At 43.3% G+C, this 25,460-nt stretch overlaps 1 protein-coding gene across 4 annotated transcripts in view; it reads right to left on the bottom strand.

Annotated features, from left to right (window-relative positions):
* ide (insulin-degrading enzyme) overlaps positions 1-25,460 on the bottom strand; it is a 166,214-nt gene that overhangs the window by 45,050 nt on the left and 95,704 nt on the right. For all 4 annotated transcript variants that reach the window (XM_055646625.1, XM_055646624.1, XM_055646622.1 and 1 more), the window contains exons 13-15: positions 16,462-16,584; positions 15,363-15,445; positions 2,932-3,076 (exon numbers count right to left, since the gene is read on the bottom strand). In XM_055646625.1, the coding sequence (XP_055502600.1) occupies positions 2,932-3,076; positions 15,363-15,445; positions 16,462-16,584 (351 nt within the window). The remainder of the gene's footprint in view (positions 1-2,931; positions 3,077-15,362; positions 15,446-16,461; positions 16,585-25,460) is intronic.

Here is a 25,460-nt window from a genome sequence, read left to right as displayed (position 1 = left end):
AATGTTGCCTGGGTTTCAACAACTAAGTTACAGAGATAGGTTGAATAAGTTAGGTCTTTATTCTCTGGAGCGCAGAAGGTTAAGGGGGGACCCGATAGAGGTCTTTAAAATGATGAGAGGGATAGACAGAGTTGATGTGGACAAGCTTTTCCCTTTGAGAATAGGGAAGATTCAAACAAGAGGACATGACTTCAGAATTAAGGGACAGAAGTTTAGGGGTAATATGAGGGGGAACTGCTTTACTCAGAGAGTGGTAGCGGTGTGGAATGAGCTTCCAGTGGAAGTGGTGGAGGCAGGTTCATTGGTATCATTTAAAAATAAATTGGATAGGCATATGGATGAGAAGGGAATGGAGGGTTATGGTATGAGTGCAGGCAGGTGGGGCTAAGGGGAAAAAAAATTTGTTCGGCACGGACTTGTAGGGCCGAGATGGCCTGTTTCCGTGCTGTAATTGTTATATGGTTATATGGTTATAAGCCCAGCAGCCCATGGCTGGCAGTTAAATCTTTTCAGCAGTTGACACATGGAATAGAACACTTTTCTGGATAGAGGGGATACAATGAGGCCCAGGAGAAGATCAGCCTCCTTGGCCACGGAACCAGCGCACTGCAGGATTGACATTGCTGCTCACAGCGATATGCCTTTTGTTGAAAAAACATCAAGCTGCAAACCTTTGGGTGGCCTCACCTTTTCCTGGATGGGCAAACATGAAAATGAAGGCAGGATATTTGAAGTTTGGGTCACCATCCATACCTTGCCCCTCCTCCAGCTTCTCGATCTCTTCAGCAGTGTCAACAAACTTCTCATGAAGATTCTGACCTGGAACTCTCCATTGCCAGAGTGAGGCAACACACAAACTGATGGAACAGCACCCCATCATCTGCATGGGTAGCTTTACCACAATGGTATGAACACTCAAATTTTCCAATTTAGGTAACTAACCTACCCCCCACCTCCCTTCCTCAACCCCCTCCCCACTCTCTTCCCAATATTCCTTCCTCCGGCTTCACATTTCATGCCTCTTCTGATCTATCACACATATTTTATATTTTTATTCTCTGGCCTTTGTCCAACGATCTGCCCCTGCCCCCCCCCCCCCCCCCCCCACCCCCCACACAACTGTATCCACCCATCATTTGCCAAACTTTATCCTGCCCCCATCTCACTTAGGGTCTCGACCCAAAATGGCTACCGTCCAGTCCACAGGAACTGATCCAGAATCGAGAGAACATTGGAAAATGATCACCAATGCTTCCACGATTTCTAGGGCCACCACCTTGTGTTCTCTGGGATGCAGACCATCAGGCCCTGGGAATTTATCTGCCTTCAGTCTCAACAGTTTACCTAACACCATTTCCTGACTAATGTAGATTCCCTTCAGTTCCTCCCTCCCACTAGATCTTAGGTCCCCTAGTAGTTCTGGGAGATTGTGTCTTCCTTAGTGAAGACAGAACCAAAGTACTTGTTTAACTGCCATTTCTTTGTTTCCCAATATAAATTCACCCGTCTCTGATAGTTAGCGACCTACATTCACTAATCTTTTCTGTCTTACATATCTAAAGAAGCTTTTAGTTCAGTTTTTATATTCCCCACAAGTTTTATTTCGTGCTCTCCCCCCCCATCTTAATTAACCCCTTTGTCCTCCTCTGTTGAGTTCTAAATATCCCCCAGTCCTCTGGTTTGCTGCTTCCTCTGGCCAATTTATATCTTTTCCTTGGATTTGTTTCTTTTTATTTCCATAGTATCCCAGTATACTTATCTCAGTACTCTCAACTGACAACACTAAGTGTAGAAACTTCATTTCTAGATAAGAATTTGAATGTTGAGATTCTTCATGTCTTCAAAGTAGGAAATAACACAAGACTGTTCAAATTAAATAAAGCTGAATGAGTAGTGTAATAAATACATACTTCAGCAAACATGCACTTAGGCTGTTATGTGTAATTACATATCCCTTTGTAACTAAACAGGACAATGGTGGACATATTTCTTTCAAAAGGATGTCCCTCGGGTGGTTAGAAACCATACTCAATCTGGAGAGCTGACGCTGACCTCTTCAGCCCTTGAAATAACAATTTGCTGACCTGTTGAAAACTAACAGCGGCTAAGAATAAAAGCAGCCAACAAGGGAGCTGAACGTGATCACATCAAGCTTGCAAGTTGGTTTATATTATATGCATGTTTCTCAGTCATTTAATGCACCTCTGTAGGTACAAGCAGAAAATCTAATACTGTTGATCAATGCATTAATCAATAATAATCAATGCAAATTAAGTAAAAATAAACAGTAATGTCAAAATTCGCCAAAGTTATAACCTTACATGCAAAGACAGCAGAATTAATAAAGCACAATATTTGTGGCATGAATTACACTAATGAATTCCACCTTCAACAGATGCTGGATATTTATGGATCCACCGCAAATCCAACTTTCATGCATAGTAATTCAGTTTAAACATGCAATTAAAACTCACGCAAAACCTGCAAGCAGCTTGATTAATCTCAAGCAGCAACCCTTCCTGCTCTACTTACAAAAATTGAGTTCATTGCTGGAACTAGCGTATATACCATGCCTGTCAGGCGTGCTGCATATGTATACTCTTTTAAATCATCCCTCAACAACCTGATATAGAGATATGTCAGGTTGCAATGGAGAGGGTTGGCATAAATGTAGGGACTAACGAGAAGAAAACAAAAAGATAAATGTGGCAATACTCTCCCTGTTAGTATGCTGATAATTAACAATGACATTCAACAGGTCAACCAAAATGAATGAAGAGTATGTATATGCAGCCCCATGGCTAAACAATGTTCTACTTGATGGAAGCGTAATTATCAATAGAGGGTTTTTACGTTTGCAGTGAGCTAACAAAAAAGTGAACAGAAATGTAAAAATGTAAACATGACGTTTCCCTGAATTTGGGTACTTACATACATTCCATAGATTGTATTTTGTAGATCATAGTTCAAGCCAGCAAGCTCTGCTGCATATGCATACTCATTGAGGGAATCTTTCAGCAATTCAAGATATAAATAGGCCATATTACAATGTAATGGATCCACATAAGCAAATGGGCTGTAAAAGAATGTGCCAAACATTAAAATCTGTTTCTTATAATGTCAAAATTTACTTTCATCTGAAAACAGAGCTACGTTATCGAGTGAAGAATTGATTCCCTGCCAAATAGCTGAATCTTCATAAAAGTATTATAGGGTGATTTCACGAAAGGTCACTGGAGCGTAGATCCGCACCCACGTGACCGAAAATCTCAAGTGGAGGACATGCTAGACATCCGGTACATGTTAGTGGATGGGAAAACACGCACTTTCCCACCCGTTAAAAACATAGAAAACGGCCAGGTTTTGATCTGCAATTTATTGTGCCAGTTGGGGTGACCGTGAGGCACAGCTACCTGGATTTACAGTAAAAAAAAGATAGAAACTAAAAAACTAAAGTCAATAATGCCTTACTTTTGATGAAATTCAGCGAGCAAACGCGATAATTCCCGATATTTTGGACCTTTAAATCTCCATGGCAAATGTCCGCTGTTCACTTCTGCTGGATTGGCACCTTCAGCTCCCTCTTTAATTTACCTTAGTTTCTATCTTTTTTTTTTAAACTGTAAATCTAGGTAGCTGTGCTTCACGGTCACCCCGACTGGCACAATAAATTGCAGATCAAAACCTGGCCGTTTTCTATGTTTTTAATGGGTGGGAAAGTGCGTGTTTTCCCATCCACTAACATGTACCGGATGTCTAGCATGTCCCCCACTTGAGATTTTCGGTCACGTGGGTGCGGATCTACGCTCCAGTGACCTTTCATGAAATCACCCTATACACCACTTTAACTGCATTACAAATAAATTATATGGAAATAGTTTCAATTCATGAATTCTTCCAATTTGCTACATACAAGATCGGATCGGAATAACAAAACAACTCTCCAACGACGCTCTAATTTTCATTATTTAAATATCCTGGAGTTTTATATTATAACATTTCACTACGTAATGAATTTAAAGGACATAATTGGTTTATGAAAAATGCTGAGAAAATTAGGAGGATCAATGACAATACACTTCATTAAGCAATCACTTCACAGCTTTTTAAGTGTTGTTTGATTTCTGTACATCTTTACAGAAATTTTACAATTGATTTGCTGGGAATGGTTGGATGTGGTTGACATGCTTATCTTTTCTCGCTCTCCCTCTCTGGTCGGTCATAAACATTAATTTTATGCACATGAGCTGAAGAATCAGCTCCAAGTTCGACAGCCAACAGAGGGCAGGTTTAATTGTTTTTTAGAATCCATGTCATCAACTAAATGTGTCCTAAGAACACAGTTCAATGAATCAAGCAGGTTGGCACAAATAAACAGGATGTGTGCACAGTAAGGTGGCTCAGTTGACAGCTGGTAAGAAAACACAATTACACTCCTACGTGACATGCATAATTCAACTCATTGTCTTCTTTTGCATTTCCATGTATACAGTGGATCCATGATGCAATCTGATAATGTACTTCAAACAAAATCAATGCGTCTCTGCCAAATGTGACCAATCATTTAAGATCATGTTGAAAGAATACCTGTCTTTTACATGGAATAAAATGTAGAATTGCTTAAATTCTGCAATCAATATTAACAGGTTACAACAATGGATTCAGAACCAGCTTTACAATTTTATATATACATATTTTATACACACACACACACACACACACACTAGACCAAGTGGGATCCGTTGGGTCCTGTCCCCCCACTCACCCGTTCTCCCAATGCAATATTGCACCACTTACGCATAGCCCCCAACTGCGCCAGCGTGGCTCATTTCACTTCATCCCCCAGCACTCCCTCCTCCTCCATTTCACCCTCCCTCTTCAATCCCTGGAGAGGGAGGGGGGGTGGGGGTGCAGAGCGGGAAAGGGGGCAGAGAGGGAGGGAGGGGGGTAGAGAGAGGGAGCAGGAGGGGGGGTAGAGAGGGAGCAGGGGGGTAGAGAGAGTGAGCAGGAGGGGAGTAGAGAGAGAAGCCTAATGGGGTGAGAGGGAGCAGGGGGGGAGTAGAGAAATCCCTAATGGGGGGGGGGCAGAGGGAGGGCGGGGGGGGGGGGGAAGAGGGAGGGCGGGGCAGAGAGGGAAGGGGATGGTGTAGAGAGGGAGGAAGGTAGAGGGGGGGAGAGAGAGGGGGGCTAGAGAGGGAGGGGAGTAGAGAGTGAGGGGGTAGAGCGGAAGAGGGGGCAGAGAGGGAGGGGCTAGAGTGAGAGGGAAGGGTGTAGAGAGTGAGAGGAAGGGGGGGGGTAGAGAGGGGGAGGGAGATAGAGAGGGAGAGGGCGAGGGAGGGGGGTAGAGAGAGAGGGAGGGAGTGAGGGTAAATACGTAGTGGGCCTCTCCCTCCTCCACCTCTCCCCATCTCCCCCCTCCCCCCTCCCCCCCACCATCTCCCTCTACCACCCCACCTCGCATCATATAACCATATAACAATTACAGCACGTAAACAGGCCATCTCGGCCCTACAAGTCCATGCCGAACAACTTTTTTTTCCCTTAGTCCCACCTGCCTGCACTCGTACAATAACCCTCCATTCCCTTCTCATCCATATGCCTATCCAATTTATTTTTAAATGATACCAACGAACCTGCCGCCACCACTTCCACTGGAAGCTCGTTCCACACCGCTACCACTCTGAGTAAAGAAGTTCCCCCTCATGTTACCCCTAAACTTCTGTCCCTTAATTCTGAAGTCATGCCCTCTTATCACATCTCCCTCCTCCACATTTCCCTCATCATTCTCCCCTCACTCCCATTCCCTGCACCAGGACCTATCCAGGTCGTAGAGCAGCGCCAAGGGCCTGGAACTTGGCCTGGTTCTCTTACTCTGCCCGGCCCTGGCTGTAGACCCACCTGTGCTCCAATGGGCTCGCCCCTGCCCAGACACAGGCTTGTCTATGGTTCCAGCTGCGGCTTATTTTTCGGACCCGGGCTCGGCTCGGCTCTTACTCCAGCTCCAGCACCACCCTCCCCGTCGGCCGCTACGCCCTGAGTGTCCCGTCCTGCCTAGCGAGTCGATTGTGATGTAAGTCGTTTTTTCCCCCACGAAATGGGTGAGTTTTCTGGCTTTTTAAAAAAAAAACTTTAATCGATTTAAAAATCCGGAAAGATAGGTGGGAATGCGACAAGCTTATCGCCTCAACGTGAAAAATTAGAGTAGAATGTGTGAAAATGGAAAGGCTGTGGCCTAGCGTTTGGAAGAAAATAGGAAAATATAAATTGTCACACACACATACATATATGAGATATTTTTTATGAGATATTGCACTTTGGGAGGTCAAATGCAAGGGAAATATATATACAATTCATGGGAAGACCCTTAACAGCATTAATGTATAGTTCCTGGGGCCCAAGTCCATAACTACTTGAAAGTGGCAACACATCTAGTTAGAGTGGTGTGCTTGCCTTCATGGGTTGAGTGCAAGAGTCAGGAAGTCATGATGCAGCTTTATAGGACTTTGGTTAGGCTGCATTTGGAGTATTGCATTCAATTCTGGTCACCCCAATACACGAAGGATGTGGAAACTTTGGAAAGGGTACAGAGGTTTACCAGAATGATGCCTGGATATGACAATATTATGACAGGGAGAGATTCAACACTTAGATTGTTTTCTCTGGAGGTTGCAGGGAGACAAGATAAAAGTACATAAAATTATGAGGCATAAATAGGGTAGACAGAAGGAACCTTTTTGCTAGATTGGAAAAAATCAAACACAAGAAGGCCAGTGCTTACGTGGATCTCGGAGAAGCAGCAATCAAAGAGAAGCAGGGAGTAGAGCTTATTGGCTGAAACCCGTGGGAAAGGCGAGTCAGAGGCGAGTCAGAGGGGAAAAAGTTTAAAACTGAGGAATTTGAGTTGTAAATGGGCAAATTAGGCAATTTATCAGCAAATATAAACAAAGGCTGCTCTCTTGGAGCGGCAATGAGGGAGCGACCTTGTGAGTAAAGTGTGAGTCTATGGCTTGAAAGTCTTCGGCGAGCAGGCAGAGGAGAGGAGACTACGCAAAAAGCCGGTGAGGACGGGACGTGGTGTACACATGACGGGTAAGATGACACAGTGTGAAGCTTGCAGGATGTGGGAGGCCAGGGACACGGATGGAGCCTCTGGCTGCTACAACTATGGCAAGTGCGTCCAGATCCAGCTCCTAAAGGACCGTGCTGGGGCACTGGAGAAGCAGCTGGATGACCTCAGGGCCATCCGGGAAAACGAGAGTTTCCTGGACAGGACCTACAGTGAAGTTGTCGCGCTGAGGATACGGGAAGAACGAAGGTGTGTGACTGAGAGAAAGGGTGGTAACCACGGAGTGCAGGATACCCAGGTGGCTGTGCCTAATGAAAACAGGTACATCTTCTTGGAAACTGTCGGGGGAGACGACGCTTCCAGTCCGAGCGGCGGACACGTCAGTGGCTCCAATCCTAGAGGTGGGACTCGACAGGGGAGACCGACATCGGGCAGAGCCATAGTGGTGGAGGACTCCATTGTCTGAGGTGCGGACTGGAGATTTTGTGGAGGTAGGCGAGATGCGAGGATGGTCTGTTGCCCCCCTGGTGCCAGGGATCTAGATGTCACACACCGGTTCAGAACATCCTCGAGGGGGAAGGTGAACAGCCGGCAGTAGTTGTGCACGTGGGCACAAACGACATCAGGAAGAGGAAGAACGAGGTTCTGCAATGTGAGTTCAGAGAGTTAGGAAGAAGACTGAAAAGCAGGACTTCTAGGGAGGTTATCTCTGGATTGCTTCCAGTACCTCGTACTAGTGAGGACAGCAACAGGGAGATAGGGGATCTGAATGTGTGGCTGAGGGGCTGGTGCAGGGAGCAAGGATTTAGATTTATAGACCACTGGGATCTCTTCTGGAGTAGGGGTGACCTGTACAAAAGGGACAGGTTATACGTTAACTGGAGGTGGACCAACGTTCTGGCAGACAGGTTTGCTAGGGCTACCCGTGTGGGATTTATAGGGGGGGATGGATTGACGAATTGGGAGTATAAAGATGGAGTTGAAGGGGAAGCAAGAACAGGTAAAGTTACAAAAGACTCTCAAATTAATGGGAAGGAAAGTTGGAAAGTTTGAGAACGGATAAGAGTGTTAAGTCAGGGCCAATTGCGATCAGTGCGAGAGGGGAGGTGAATACCGAGGTCAAAGTGTTGTCTATGAATGCGCAAAGTATCAGAAATAAAGTGGACGAGCTTGAGGCTCAGTTAGAAATTGGCATGTATGATGTTGTGAGAATTACAGAGACATGGCTACAAGAGGGCCTGGACTGGGAACTGAATGTTCAAGGGTATACCTCCTATCAAAAAGACAGACAGGTGGGCAAAGGGGGTGGGGTAGCTCTGTTGGTGAGGAATGAAATTCAGTCCCTTGCAAGCGGTGACATTGAAACAGGAAATGTGGAGTCAGTGTGGATAGAACTAAGAAATTGTAAGGGTAAAAATACCCTAATGGGACTTATCTACAGGACCCCAAACATTAGCCTGGATATAGGGTGCAAGTTGAATCAGGAGTTAAAATTGGCATGTAGTAATGCTGTGGTTGTTATGGGAGATTTCAACATGCAGGTAGACTGGGAAAATCAGGTTGGAACTGGACCCCAAGACAGGGAGTTCGTGGAGTGCCTCTGTCATGGATTCTTGGAGCAGCTTGTATTGGAGCCTACCAGGGAGAAGGCAATTCTGGATTTAGTGTTATGTAATGAACCAGATTTGATAAAGGGATAATGAGCCATTAGGAGGTAGTGACCATAATATGGTCAAGTTTAATCTACAATTGGAGAGGGAGAAGGGTAAATCGCAGGTGTCAGTGTTACAGTTGAATAAAGGGGATCATGGAGCCATGAGGGAGTAGCTGGCCAAAGCTCACTGGAAAGATACCCTAGCAGGGTTGACAGTGGAACAACAATGGCAGGTATTTCTGGGAATAATACAGAAGCTGCAGGATCAGTTTATTCCAAAGAGAAAGAAAGATTCCAAGGGGAGTAAGGGGGGGGACCGTGGTTGAAAAGGGACGTCAAGCACAGTATAAAAATAAAAGAGAAGTACAATGTAGCAAAGATGAGCGGGAAGCCAGAGGATTGGGTAATGTTTAAAGAGCAACAGAAGATAACTAAAAAGGCAATACGGGGAGAAAAGATGAGGTACGAAGGTAAGCTAGCCAAGAATATAAAGGAGGATAGTAAAAGCTTCTTTAGGTATGTGAAGAGGAAAAAAAATAGTTAACACCAAAATTGGGCCCTTGAAGACTGAAAAAGGTGGATTTATCATGGGGGACAAGGAAATGGCAGATGAGTTGAACAGGTACTTTGGATCCATCTTCACTAAGGAGGACACAAACAATCTTCCTGATATACTAGTGGCCAGAGGATCTGGGGTGACGGAGGAACTGAAGGAAATCCACATTAGGCAGGAAATGGTGTTGAGTAGACTGATGGGACAGAAGGCTGATAAATCCCCAGGGCCTGATGGTCTTCATCGTAAGGTACTTAAGGAAGTGGCTCTAGAAATCGTGGATGCATTGGTGATAATTTTCCAATGTTCTATAGATTCAGGATCAGTTCCTGTGGATTGGAGGGGAGCTAACGTTATCCCACTTTTTACGAAAGGCAGGAGAGAGAAAACAGGGAATTATAGACCAGTTAGCCTGACATCGGTGGTGGGGAAGATGCTGGAGTCAATTATAAAAGATGAAATAGTGGCACATTTGAATAGCAGTAACAGGATCGGTCCGAGTCAGCATGGATTTGCAAAGGGGATATCATGTTTGACTAAACTTCTGGAATTTTTTGAGGATGTAACTGGGAAAATGGACAAGGGAGAGCCAGTGGATGTAGTGTACCTGGACTTTCAGAAATCATTTGATAAGATCCCACATAGGAGATTAGTGGGCAAAATTGGGGCACATGGTATTAGGGGTAGAGTGCTGACACGGATAGAAAATTGGTTGGCAGACAGAAAACAGAGTAGGGATTAACGGGTCCCATTCAGAATAGCAGGCAGTGACTAGTGCGGTACCGCAAGGCTCGGTGCTGGGACAACAGCTATTTACAATGTACATCAATGATTTAGATGAAGGGATTAAAAGTAATATTAGCAAATTTGCAGATGACATAAAGCTGGGTGGCAGTGCGAACTGTGAGGAGGATGCTATGAGAATGCAGGGTGACTTGGACAGTTTGGGTGAGTGGGCAGATGCATAACAGATGCAGTTTAATGTGGATAAATGTGAGGTTATCCACTTTGGTAGCAAAAACAGGAAGGCAGATTACGATCTAATTGGTGTCAAGTTGGAAAAGGGGGAAAAAAGTACAACAGGATCTGGGGGTCCTTGTTCATCAGTTAATGAAAGTAAGCATGCAGGTACAGCAGGCCATGCAGAAAGTGAATGGCATTTTGGCCTTTATAACAAATGGAGTTGAGCATAAGAGCAAAGAGGTCCTTCTGCAGTTGTATAGGGCCCTAGTGAGACCACACCTGGAGTATTGTGTGCAGTTTTGGTCCCCTAATTTGAGGAAGGACATTCTTGCTATTGAGGAAGTGCAGCGTAGGTTTACAAGGTTAATTGCCAGGATGGAGGGACTGTCATATGCTGAAAGAATGGGGCAGCTGGGCTTGGGATGAGAGGGATTCTTATTGAAACATATAAATTATGAAGAGTTTGGACACGCTAGGGGCAGGAAACATGTCCCTGATGTTGGGGAAGTCCAGAATCAGGCGTCACAGTTCAAGAATAAGGGGTAAGCCATTTAGAACGGAGATAAGGAAACACTTTTTCTCACAGAGAGTTGTGAGTGTGGAATTCTCTGCCTCAGAGGGCGGTGGAAGCAGGTTCTCTGGATACTTTCAAGAGAGCTAGATAGGGCTCTTAAAGATAGCGGAGTCAGGAGCTCATGGAGAGAAGGCAGGAACAAGGTACTGATTGAGGATGATCAGCCATGATCACATTGAATGGCAGTGCTGGCTCGAAGGGCCGATTGGCCTACTCCTGCACCTATTGTCTAAGGCACAAGTCTAAGGTGAAATTAAAGGAGATGAGTGGGGCAAGTTTTTTTTAATTCAAAGGGGCGAGTTCCTGGAACGCTGCCGGGGCTGGTGATAGAGCCAGACACGATAGTGGCATTGAAGAGACTTTTGGGTAGGCAACTGGATATGAAGGCGATGGTGGGATATGAATTATATACCAGCAAAGAAGAGGTAATCTTAGCATCATGTTCAGCACAGACAGAGCGAGCCGAAGGACCTGTTCCTGTGCTGTTCTATGTGCTATGTTCAATAGCGTATGCAATGAACTGAATAAATGTGAAAATACATTCAAAAATATTTCTATCTATTAATTCCTTCAAATATCAGAATTTTATAATACTGCACCTGCCACATTTACTCAAGCATCCTCACAACGTTTGCAAAAGCTTCAAAACTAAAACTTGGTGATTGACTCATTGACTCTGTAACTAGATTGCACACCTAAATTCCAATTATTATTTATTAAAGATCTTTAAACCGCTACATCAATATATACTTCATTATTGTTTTACTGTCACATTTTGAGGAAATTCTCATTACAAAGGAATGAATTCAGAAACATCAGACCTTTTTTCCCCTCAGTTCATTAGTCTTCTTCAATTACATCAGTAAGCAATTTTTTAGCAGCATTTCATGGACTGAAAACTACGATGTCTGAGCTTGAATTGGACATAAGACAAATGTAATTCAGTCTTTTATTTTTGACTAGCAATAGATGTATTGTATGACAACTATCATCCTACTTGAATCAAATTTTGAAGTCAACATAACATAACACCACTTTTGTGCTAAATGCATCTATGAATCCTAGAAACCCAATGTTTAACCTCTCGATCAAGCCCTTCTAATTCCTACATTCTTAAAAATCGTGCCATTTTTGCTCCTTATATTTTCAGACAAAATACAGTCCTTGTCATAAGGGGTCATAATGGCAGGGAAAGGTGTCCGTTATTGCCATAAGGTATCATCATTGTACGTGGTTGAAGCAAAGAACTGCAGATGATGGCTAATACACAAATGTGACACGGGAGGGAACAGAGCAATGGGAAGAGGAGGCAGCGGGCTGCAGGAAACAGCAGCAGGTGAGAAGTAGGGAGTCCCACGGAGACTGAGCATGTTCTTTCGGTGGCGGTGGCCTGAAAAAAGCTGTCCCGGGGCTACAACGGGACTCGCTACAACAGCCGTGTCAACAGACTGTGCAGTGGGTGAAGGGCTTGGTGGTGCACCTTGTGAGTTGGGGTGAAAGCTGGGAAGACGGTGCGACCCGGGGGTGACGCTGGCATGTCTGTCTGCTATATCCTAAATACACCATGAAGGGGTCTGTTAAGAAAAGGGTTGATTATACAACATTTTGCCCAGTTTTTTGCTCATCCTGCTAATCTTTTTTAAAATTTAACCTCAATTTTTCTAATCAGTGTTTTGTGCAGGTCTTTCAAAATTCTTTTAAAATTGATAAACAGTGGTAGTCGTTTTCAGCCGCAATGTCCCGAGGCCCTGATCCATCCCAGGTTATTGAGCGAGCAAGAAAGAAAATTGCTGAGACCTTGAAACAGACCTATGCATCCTCTTTATCGACAGGCGAGGTCCCAGAGGACTGAGAATAGCCAAAGGTGGTCCTTTGTTTAAGAAGAGCAAAAGGGAAAAGCTAGGATATAAAGACCAGTGAGCCTCACATAAGTAGTGAGGAAATTATTGATAATGCGAAGAGATGGGATCGACTAACATATGGACAACTCTGGACATTAGAGATAGTCAGCATGGTTTTGCTTGGGGGGGGGGGGGGGGGGGGGGGGGGGGGGGGGGGGGGGGGGGGGGGGGTCAAAGCTGAGGCGTTTGAAGAGGTGACAAAGACGATGATGAAGGTAGAAAAGTGTATGTTGTCCACATCGACTTTGATAAAGAATTTAATAAAGTCCATCATGGTAGACAGATCCAGAAAATTAAGAATCATGGGATCCACAGAGACTTGATACATTGGATTCAAAATTGGCTTTTCAATAGAAGCCAGAGTGTAGTGATGAAGGTGTGTTTTCCTGACTGGAAGTCTGCGACCAGTGGTGTTTCGTAGTGTTCTATGCTGGGACCTCTGTTGATTATGACATATATAAATGATTTGGATGAAAATTTAGATGGGTTGGTTAGTAATTTAGCGGACAACACAAAAATTGGTGAAGTTGTAGAAAGTAAGGAAGGTTGTCAAAGGATACAGTACAATATAAATCAGTTGGAAATGTTGGTGGAGAAATAGCCACTTAAAACCCCATCTGCTAAGTATGAGGTGTTGCACTTTGGTATATCAAATGCAAGAGGAACGTGTACAGTAAAATGCATGACCCTGGAGAGCATTAATGAGATATTTTTAGGTGCAAGTCCATAGCTGCCCGAAAGTAGCAACACAAGTAGATAGGATGGTAAAGAAGGTATGGTCAGGGCACTGATATAAGAGCTGGGAAGTAATGTGGCAGCTGTGCAAAGCGTTGTTTTGGTCATATTTGGAATATTGTGCAATTCTGATCATTGCAACGTGGGGAGGATTTGGGTGCGAAAGAGGTTTACTAGGGTGCAACCCGCAGCTGGGATCGAATCCGGGTCTCGGGCGCTGCAAGGCAGCAACTCTACCGCTGCGCCACCATAGATGTTTAGGCAGGCACAGGAACAGGCAAAGTTATAGACCCTGTGCAGACAGACGGGATTAATTTAAATTGGCATCATGGTTGGCACAAACATTGTTCCTGTGCTGTACTGGGGTGTTTTATAATCATATAAAATTGCCACGTTCTACTCTTTTGGCATCTCTCACATATCCAAGAAGGTTTTCAATATTATGGCAAGTCTTCCTGCAATCTCCATTCCATTGTACTGAACTGCAGAGGACATAGCTCATTTGAACCTGGTGACTTTAAGCATAGCCAACTTAATGATTTTTACCTTAACCTTAAAAGTACAAGTAACATGTGTTCTGAGATTCTAGAAGCATCATTTTCCTAAGACCAATCCATTTAGGATGCCGTTCTGCTTTCTCTCTTTATGCACTGATCACCTCATTATATTAATTTGTTCCACCCAACTCGCTTTACTAACTTAGTATTTATATGCCTATGGAAAACCATCGGATTCCCTTTTAGCAAAATTCTTGTTTCCTTTCAAAGCTTTTATTTTGGAGTCTCATTTCCATTGATGCAACTCAAATTTTGTACGGACCTTAATATTTGTATTTCATCATATTTTTTATACATTTGTTGATTCCAAAGGCATTTTCTATTCCTCAGTCTATTTTAACCTTCTCCGATCTAGTTTAATTTCCCCTCCATTTAAACCACCCTCAATCACTATAGGATGGCATGGTGGCACAGCGGTAGAGTTACTGCCTTACAGGGCTAGCAGTGTCAGTGACCTGGGTTCGACCCAACTACAGGTGCTGTTTGTATGGAGATTGTACGTTCTCCCCATGACCGCATGGGTTTTCCTCTGAGATCTTCAGTTTCCTCCCACACTCCAAAGACGTACAGGTTTGTAGGTTAATTGGCTTGATATAAGTGTAAATTGTCCCTAGTGCAGCGTTAATGTACATCTGGTCGGTGGGACTTGGTGGGCCAAAGGGCCTGTATCTCTAAAGACACTGTTTCCAGTCCTTTGGAAGTACTTGTTCATCCAGAACTGGCATTGCAAGTGGCCACTTCCTAGATCCGATGATCAAGGAATTTCTCCGTCTCCCTAATGTTCCACAGTGAATCCAGAAGCCCTCAAGATCAGAAATCTTGGCTTGAGATTTGTCCAACATTCCAACACGACAATCAAAATATACTGAAGTTCCTACATGGCATGGGAATTGTAGCCAATAAGTCTCAACTAACCCACCATCAAGGAACTTAATATTTCTTTTCTATTTCTGTATTTTAAATTTGTTATCCTGAATTAACTTTTTTTTTAAAACATGGTAAAGGAACAGAATTCTAACCAATGGATTGTGCTTTAGAGATCTGCATATTTTGAGCCAATTGTATATTTTTTTGTATTCTCAGCAGAAGTGTACCATTTTCACTCAGTGGAGGAAACATATTTCAAAAACTCATCTCCCACATGGCGTACACATCCTCGAGACAGTTCTGGAGTCTTGTTACCCTTGACTCACAAGCTTGTTGGCTCAGATATGCTAAATGACAATCCATACTGGGATTCAATAGTCAACAATTGACTAATCTATATATAATTTCATCATCACTTCTTTACTGATATTTAAAAAATACACAGGGTTATTACTGATGTCATTAGATTTTATCACCATTTGAAGAACCTACCTAAAAAACTCAAAGTTTAAGCATGCTTTTGGCAGAAAGAACTTGTCATCCTGCTTGAACCACACTTTGCTCATGGCAGTATCCTGTAATAAAAAGATTATAGAATCAGAAAATACAGCATTGCAATGTCATTATTACAAAATAGCATTTTAACTTCTGGTTTACAGACTCTCCTGCTAAAATACCTAACTAAAACATAATAATGATCCCAAGGGGATCACTGTCAATAGTTGATGCCTGAATAAACCAAAGCATTTATTTGGCTGAGGGAACCAAATGTCCCATTTCCAAGTTTAGTGATAACATGATACAACTTAGGAATTGAGAGTACAGAAGAGGATGTAAAAAGGGTTCAAGAGGATATAGATAAGCTAAGCGACTGTGTGAGAACATGGCAAATGGAACCTACTTTAGAAAAGGAAGAAGACATTCACTTTAGTGCACAGGAGCCCAAAATAAAATTGTTTTTAAAATGTTGAGAGACTGTACTGCTGATGTTCAAATTAGCATGTACTTGTAAACAAGTCAATGAAAACCAACATGTAGGTGTAACAAGCGATGAGGAAGGCAAATGGTATGTTCCCCTTAGTTTAAAAAAGATTGAATATAGGAGTATGGAAGTCCTACTGCAATTATATACAGCATTAATGACTTCAAATTTCAAGTACATTTGATCTCCTTATCCAAGGGTTACTTGCCATGGAGGCGAGTTCAAAGATTCACTAAACTGGTTTCAGGGATTGAGGTGAGGAGACATTGATTAGGCCAGGCCCTTATGCTCCGTTTGAAGAACAAAAGATATTATTGAAACATAAAAATTCTTCCAGGGTTTGGCAGGTAGAATGCAAGGAGATCTTTCCTCCATCTGAGGAGTCAGGAATCAAGCGGTACAGTCATAATCTCACAACAAGAGGGAGACTGCTTAGGACCAAGATGAAGAAAGATTTTTCAAGGGTTGGTGGATTTTTATTGATCCTCTACTCTGGAGAGATGCGGCTGCCATCAAGTTCTGTTAATATGTTAACACATACAATGTATTAGTGCTGTATTTTTCCAACTCCAACATCCCATTCACAGTTCTAACAGTTGAATCATTTACCTTAATGAGACACGGAAATGTTGCCGTATCATTTTCCAAATGGAAGATCTCAAAATTCGTAGGAATGAACTCATTTTTAACCGGCAGTTTGAACTTCCCGTTTAAGTCCGCATCCAGCCATTTCTGTAAGTATAAATGGAAACCCCTTGATTGCTGTGAACATGGATTAAGATTTTACCATTTACTGCAGTGAATGAATTGTTCTTTAAAGTATCAGTTAAAACATGTTAAAAATGTTCTACAGATTTAATAATAAATATAATACAATGGGCCCTCTCTCACCTTTCCTAAATTCACAGCAAAGCTATGCAACAGGCCAAGGGTATTACAAGGGTGATCTGGAAATATTACTTTTGATGGCCAAAGTTTAAGGGCATGAAAGCCTATTCAGCATAGATGATACTTAATCCACTATTGACTTCCTAACACCACAAATTAAGATATTGGACGCAGATGTAGATGGCTAAGATGTAGATGGCTAAGATGTAGATGGTAGGTACACAAAAGTGCTGGAGAAACTCAGCGGGTGCAGCAGTATCTATGGAGCGAAGTAAATAGGCAATGTATCGGGCCGAAACCCTTCTTCAGCCCGAAACGTTGCATATTTCCTTCGCTCCATAGATGTTGCTGCACCGGCTGAGTTTCTCCAACATTTTTGTGTACCTTTGATTTTCCAGCATCTGCAGTTCCTTCTTAAACAAGATGTAGATGGTTCCAGATAAACAAAGTACACAACCCAAAATTGGGAGCACAGAAATAAAAATAGATATGGTAATTAATTCAACCTATCAAACCCGTTCTGTGATGTAGTTAACGAATGGCACATTTGTGACCTAATTTGTACATGCACCATTGTTCCTTTAATATCCTGAACAATCTCGAAAAAAAACACTTTTAGATTTAAATTTAGATCATATTTTTTTTCAAGAATAAGATTCTGAGTTGTTATAACGCTATGTTCCACCTTGTGGGAGTATCTGGACACAACAGTTCAATAATGAGTAGTTACTTTAAGTCTTTCAAATCAATTTAATTATTTGGCTCTCTCTTCCTCCTATGATGGTGGAAGTAGTCTTTGAATATTTTTAATATACAGTATACATTAATAACATAGATACTTAGTAAGCAAGTGGTCGAAAAGTATCCACAGGCATGTGCTAATGAGGAGATCAGGTTAATAATAAAATCTGTCATGATCTTATTAAGAGGTTGTGCTGGCTTGAGTGGCCGTCCACAATTCCTGCTTCTTATGCAGACTTTATATTTTATAATTCACAATCGTACTCTCTGATCAGCTCAAACATTAGTGTTAACCGACTTTATCCTTAATTATACACTTGAGAAATTATCTCACAACAGATGTTAGCCTAACCAGTTCCAATTTTTCTGGTTTGTTTCTCTCACTGTGATACAATCACGAGAAATGCAAACTTTCTAATCAAAAGGGGTTGGTTACTGAATCAATGGGATTTAATATGTTATACTTGGTTCTTCTCCAGATCTTTCAAAACCCTTGGGTTTGTCACTCCTTTGTACTGTTATTCTTATCATTTATTTTGCTAACACTGGATTTAGTAATCCCAAATAACTTAACCCTACTGTGAATATTGAAGGAAAATAATTACTCAGAATTTCCTTTATTTTAATTTAAGACAATTTTTCCATCCTTTGATCTTCTTTGCACATTTTTCCTGATCTATTTTGATTCTGTGGCTGTATTTTTGGCAAGTAAAGTTGCCTCCTGGTACACCATCACTGGCCTTCATTAGTCTATACTACCACAATCTTTGCCCCATGAAAGTCACCCTTATTTAAAACCTAAACCTTGTAGCTTCATTATGTTTGTTCTTTTTGAATACTATATTGCACCTGATCATATTGAACTTAATATTAGTTAAACTTTCCATAAGACATAGGAGTAGAATTAGGCCATTTGGCCCATTGAGTTTATTCCACCTCAATGCTGATCTATTATAATAAATATAATACAATGGGCCCTCTCAACCACATTCTCCTGCCTTCATCACATAACCTTTCACACCCTTACTAATCTAGAATCTACCAATCTCTGCTTTAAAAATGCCCAATGTCTTGGCCTCCACAATTCCTTCCCTGTGGCAATTAATTCCATAGATTTTCCACCCACTATGAGAACATCCTCCTCGTCTCCATTTCATGCATTGTTAAGTTGTTGACTAAATCTGGTTCAATAAACATTATTCATTGTCCAAATTCACTTGGACCCTCAACACCTCCCTCCCCTTTCTTGATCTCACCGTCTCCATCACAGGAGATAGATTTTCGACCAACATCTATTACAAACCTACTAACTCCCACAGCTATCTAGACTATACTTCCCACCTTGCCTCCTCCTCTATCCCCTACTCCCAATTCCTCCGTCTCCGCCGCATCTGTGCCCAAGATGAGGTGTTCCATACCAGGACATCCGAGATATCTTTATTCTTTAGGGAACGGGGATTCCCCTCGTCTATCATGGGCGAGGCCCTCACATGCATCTCTTTGTTATCCTGCAGCTCCGTTCTTGCTCCCGCTACGTCCAGTTGTAACAGGGACACAGTCCTCCTAGTCCTCAACTTTTACCCAATCAGCCATCGCATACAGCACATAATCCTCTGACATTTTCGCCATCTCCAACAGGATCTCACAATTAATCACATCTTCACATCACCATCCCTTCCCGCTTTCTGTAAAGACCATTCCCTCCACAATTCCTTCCCACTCAAACCACCCCCTCCCCAGGTACTTTCCCTGGCAACTGCAGGAGATGCAACATTTGTCCCAATACCTCTTCCCTTGACTCCATCTAGGGACCGAGACAGTCCTTTCAGGTGAGGCAGTGGTTCATTTCACCTCCTCGAACCTCATCTGTTGTATTGTTTAAGAAGGAACTGCAGATGCTGGAAAATCGAAAGTAGACAAAAAAGCTGGAGAAACTCAGCGTGTGAGGCAGCATATATGGAACGAAGGAAATAGGCGACGTTTGGGGTCGAGATCCTTCTTCAGATTGATGTGAGGGTGGGGATGGGCGGGAAGAAGAAAGGAAGAGGCAATGGGCTGAGGGAGAGTTGGGAAGGGGAAGAGAAAGCAAGGACTACCTGAAATTGGAGAGGTCAATGTTTATACTGCTAGGGTGTAAACTACCCAAGCGAAATATGAGATGCTGCTCCTCCAGTTTACGGTGGGTCCTCACTCTAACCATGGAGGAGGCCCAGGACAGAAAGGTCGGATTCGGAATGGGAGAGGGAGTTGAAGTGCTGAGCCACCGGGCGATCAGGTTGGGTATTGCGAACCGAGCGGAGGTGTTGGGTGAAGTGATCGCCAAGCCTACGCTTGGTCTCACCGATGTAGAGCAGCTGACACCCAGAGCAGCAGATGCAATAGATGAGGTTGGATGAGGTGCAGGTGAACCTCGGTCACACCTGGAAAAACTGCTTGGGTCCTTGAATGGAGTCAAGGGGGGAGGTAAAGCGACAAGTGTAGCATTTCCTGCGGTTGCAAGGGAAAGTGCTGGAGAGGGGGTGGTTTGGGTGGGAAGGGACAAATTGACCATGGAGTTACGGAGGGAGCGGTCTCTGTGGAAAGCAGACAGGAGAGGAGATGGGAAGATGTGGCCAGTGGTGGGATCCCGTTGGAGGTGGCGAGGATGTCGGAGGATTATTTATTGTATGTGACGGATGGTAAGGAGGAAGGTGAGGACAAGGGGGACATCTCTGATGCCCTGCTTTGGAATACCTCATCCTGGGTGCAGATGCGGCGTAGACGGAGGAATTGGGAGTAGGGGATGGAGTCCTTACAGGAAGCAGGGTGGGAAGAAGTGTAGTCCAGATGGCCATGGGAATTAGTCGGTTTATAGTAGATGTCGGTCAGTAGTCTATCACCTGCGACGGAGATAGTGATGTCCAGAAATGGTAGGGAAATGTCGGAAATGGTCCAGGTGTATTTCAGTGCCGAATGGAAGTTAGTGGTGAAATGGATGAAGTCAGTGAGTTGTGTGTGGGTGCAGGGGGTAACACCAATGCAGTCGTCGATGTAGCGGAGGTAGAGTTCAGGGATAGGGCCATGGTGCGCCTCGAACAAAGATTGTTCGACGTACCCTAGAAAGAGGCATAGCTGGGGCCCATGCACTACGCCTTGTATTTGGAGGAAATGGGAGGAGTCAAAGGAAAAGTTGTTAAGGATAAGGACCAGCTCCGCTAGGAGGAGGAGAGTATCAGTAGGCTGGGATTGGTTGGTTCTGCGGTCGAGGAAGAACCTTAAGACCCTCCTGGTGGGGGATGGAGGTGTAGAGTGACTAGACATCCGTGGTGAAGATGAGGTAATGGGGGCCTGGAAAATTGAAGTCATGGAGTAGATGAAGAGCGTGTGAGTTGTCTTGAACATAGTATTCGTTGCTCTTAGTGTGGACTCCTATATGTCAGCGACACCAAGCACAGACTGGGCGATAGTTTGGATGAACACCTCTGCTCAGTCCGCCTTGGCCTATGCGATCTCCCGGTTGGTAAACATTTTAACTCCCCTTCCTATTCTGACCTTTCTGCCCTTGGCCTCCTCCACTGTCAGTGTGAGGCCACACACAAATTGGAGGAATAGTGTCTGATATTTTGCTTGGGCAGCGTGCAACTCAGTGATATTCCCTCTCTTTCCGTCCCTCCCCCACCAAAGTCATCCTGCTAGTTTTACTGTGCGTATCCCCTCATTATCAACTGCTCCACAGTCAACAATGGATTATTGTGGGCTCTTTGGCATCGGTGCTGGCTCTGATCTGTTCTGTATCTTTGAATACCTCTAGTTTCCCTCTCCTGACTATCAGTCTGAAGGAGGGTCTCAACCCACAACGTCACCTATTCCTTTTCCCCAGAGATACTGCCAGACTCAAGATTCAAGAGTTTATTGTCTTGTGTTCCAGATACGACAATGAAATTCTTGCTTTGCTTCAGCATAACGGAATATAGAAGGCATAAATACAAAACAGATCAGTGTGTCCATATACCATTATATAAATACATGAATAAATAAAACAGATAATGTGCAAATGAACAGATAATGGGCTATTAATGTTCAGAGTTTAGTTTGTGTTGAGTTTGTGCTGAGTTTAATAGCCTGAAGGCGTGGGGAGGAAGTGCACTGAGTTACTCGAAGATTTTGTGTCTATCTTCAGCGTTAAATTCTATGTGGCCAGGTCTGCCTTGCTAATCTTAAAACAATATGATGCAGAAAAGTAATCCAGAAGTGTATGTGAAAATCAATACTTCACAGATACAGATGCTCCCCGATTTACGATATTCTGACTTTACGATGGTTTTCACTATTTGGTAAGGTTCAATGAGGTCCTCCTCATCCTTCTAAACTCCAGTGGGTACAGGCCCAGTGCCTTCAAATGGTCATCCCTTGCAAGGGGTGACATTGAAACAGGAGTTGTGGAGTCAGTATGGATAGAACTAAGGAATTGTAAGGGTAAAAAGACCCTAATTATCTACAGGACACCAAACAGTAGCCTGGATATAGGGTGCAAGTTGAATCAGGAGTTAAAATTGGCACATAGGAAAGGTAATGCTATGGTTGTTATGGGAGGTTTCAACATGCAGGTAAGTGGGAAAATCAGGTTGGAACTGGACCCCAAGAAAGGGAGTTTGTGGAGTGCCTCCGTGATGGATTCTTAGAGCAGCTTGTATTGGAGCCTACCAGGGAGAAGGCAATTCTGGATTAAGTGTTATGTAATGAACCGGATTTGATAAGGGAACTTGAGGTTAAGGAGCCATTGGGAGGTAGTGACCATAATATAAGTTTTAATCTACAATATGAGAAGGAGAAGGGTGAATCAGAGGTGTCGGTATTACAGTTGAATAAAGGGGACGATGGAGCCACGAGGGAGGAGCTAGCCAAAGTTCACTGGAAAGATACCCTAGCAGGGTTGACAGTGGAACAACAGTGGCAGGTATTTCTGGTAATAAGACAGAAGGTGCAGGATCAGTTCATTCCAAAGAAGAAGAAAGATTCCAAGGGAAGAAAAGAGCTGACAAGGGACGTAAGGGACAGGATAAAAATAAAAGAGAAGTACAACATAGCAAAGATGAGTGGGAAGTCAAAGGATTGGGTAACGTTTAAAGAACAATAGAAGATAACTAAAAAGGCAATATGGGGAGAAAAGATGAGGTACGAAGGAAAGCTAACCAAGAATATAAAGGAGGATAGTAAAAGCTTATTTAGGTATGTGAAGAGGAAAAAAAATAGTTAGGACCAAAGTTGGACCCTTGAAGACTGAAAAGGATGAATTTATTATGGGGAGCAAGGAAATGGGAGATGAGTTGAACAGTTACTTTGGACTCGTCTTCACTAAGGAGGACACAAACAATCTTCCTGATGTACCAGTGGCCAGTGGATCTGGGGTGACGGAGGAACTAAAGGAAATCCACATTAGGCAGGATGTTGGGTAGACTGATGGGACTGAAGGCTGATAAATCCCCAGGGCCTGATGGTCTGCATCCCAGGGTACTTAGGAAAGTGGCTCTAGAAATCGTGGATGCATTGGTGATAATTTTCCAATGTTCTATAGATTCAGCATCGGTTCCTGGGGATTGGAGGATAGCTAATGTTAATCCACTTTTTAAGAAAGGTGGGAGAGAGAAAACAGGGAATTATAGACCAGTTAGACTGACATCGGTGGTGGGGAAGATGCTGGAGTCAATCATAAAATATGAAGTAGCGGCACATTTGGATAGCAGTAAGAGGATTGGTCAGAGTCAGCATGGAAGAAATCATGCGGCTAATCTTCTGGAATTTTTTGAGGATATAACTTGGAAAATGGATGAGCCAGTGGATGTATTGTACCTGGACTTTCAAAAAAGCATTTGATATGGTCCCACATAGGAGATTAGTGGGCAAAATGAGGGCACATGGTATTGGGGGTAGAGTACTGACATGGATAGAAAATTGGATGGCAGACAGGAAACAAAGTGTAAGGATTAACAGGTCCCTTTCAGAATGACAGGCAGTGACAAGTGGGGTACCGCAAGGCTCAGTGCTGGGACTGCAGCTATTTACAATATATATTAATAATTTAGATGAAGGGATTGCAAGCACATTAGCAAATTTGCAGATGACACTAAACTGGGTGGCAGTGTGAACTGTGAGGGGAATGCTCTGAGAATGCAGGGCGATTTGGACAGGTTGGGCAAGTGGACAGATGTATGGCAGGTGCAGTTTAATGTGGATAAATATGAGGTTATCCACTTTGGTAGCATAAACAGGAAGGCAGATTATTATCTAAACGGTGTCAAGTTGGGAAAAGGGGAAGTAAAACGGGATTTGGGGTTCCTTGTTCATCAGTCAATGAAAGTAAGCATACAGGTACAGCAGGCAGTGAAGAAAGCGAATGGCATGTTGGTCCTTCTGCAGCTGCTCAGGGCTCTAATGAGACCACATCTGGAGTATTGTGTGCAGTTTTGGTCTACAAATTGGAGGAAGGACATTCTTGCTATTGAGGGAGTGCAGCCTCGGTTCACAAGGTTAATTCCCGGGATGGAGGGACTGTCATATGCTGAAAGAATGGAACGGCTGGGCTTGTATACTCTGGAATTTAGAAAGAAGAGAGGGGATCTTATTGAAACATATAAGATTATTAAGGATTTGGACACGCTGCAGGCAGGAAACATGTTCCCGATGTTGGGGGAATCCAGAACCAGGGGCCACAGTTTAAGAATAATTAGCAAGCCATTTAGAACGGAGATGAGGAAACACTTTTTCTCACAGAGTGTGGTGAGTCTGTGGAATTCTCTGCCTCAGAGGGCGGTGGAGGCGGGTTCCCTGGATGCTTTAAAGAGAAAGCTAGATAGGGCTCTTAAAAATAGCGGAGTCAGGGGATATGGGGAGAAGGCAGGAATAGGGTACTGATTGTGGATGATAAGCCATGATCACATTGAATGGCAGTGCTGGCTCAAAGGACCGAATGACCTACTCTTGCACCTATTGTCTATTGTCTAACCCAATCATTCCTGGGATCAGCACAATCTTCCTCAGATATGGGGCCTAATATTATACTTCAAATGCAGCAAAACCAGTGTCTTGTAAATCATCAGCAGTAAATCCCTGTTTTTTACATTCTAGTCCTCAAAATAAATGCCAGCATTGCATTTGCCTTTCTTCCTACCAATTCAACTTGCTAATTTAGTTTTTTGGGAAATCTGTACCAGCACTCAGAAATGCATTTACACCTCTGATTTCTTAATACTCTCCCCATTTAGAAAATAGTCTATGCCTTTATCCAACTACCAAAATGCTGACTCCACACTTTGCTACGCTGTATTCCATCTGCCACTTCTTTGCCCACTCTCCCAACCATCCAAGTCCTTCTGCAGATTCCTTGGTTTCTTAACACTAACTGCCTCTCCACCTATCTTCGTATCATCTGTAAACTTGGCCACAAAGCCTTAAATTCCCTCATTCAAATCACTGATAAACAACGTGAAGTGTCGTGCCTCCAGCACCGACAGCTGCAGAGCACCGCTAGTTATTGGCAGCCTATGTGAAAAATCCCCCTTTATTGCTCTTCTTTGCCTTCTGCCCTCAGCCAACCTGCTATCCATGCTCGCACCTTCCCTCTGGTACCATGGGCTCTCATATTCTTTAGCAGCATCACATGCAGCACATTATCAAAGTCCTTCTGAAAATCCATGTAAACAACATCTACTGACTCTCCTTTGTCTATCCTGCATTTTACTTCCTCAAAGAATTCCAACAGGTTCATCAGACCAGATCTCCCTTTCACAAAACCTTGCTGACTTCGACCTATTTTATCAAATGCTTCTAAGTATTCAGAAACGTTATCCTTTATAAATATGAATATAAAAATATTACCAACCACTGACATCAGGCTAACCGGCCTATAGTTTCCACTCTTCTGCTCACTCCCTTCTTGAACAGCTGAGTAATATTTGCAATTTTCCAATCGTCTGGAACCACTTCCAACTCTAGTGATTTTT

The sequence above is a fragment of the Leucoraja erinacea genome, chromosome 15, assembly GCF_028641065.1.
Source record: "Leucoraja erinacea ecotype New England chromosome 15, Leri_hhj_1, whole genome shotgun sequence".
In the NCBI taxonomy this organism is placed as follows: Eukaryota; Metazoa; Chordata; class Chondrichthyes; order Rajiformes; family Rajidae; genus Leucoraja; species Leucoraja erinaceus.
The sequence above is the reverse complement of the archived record's forward strand: the minus strand, read 5'-3'. Positions and strand labels throughout refer to the sequence as shown.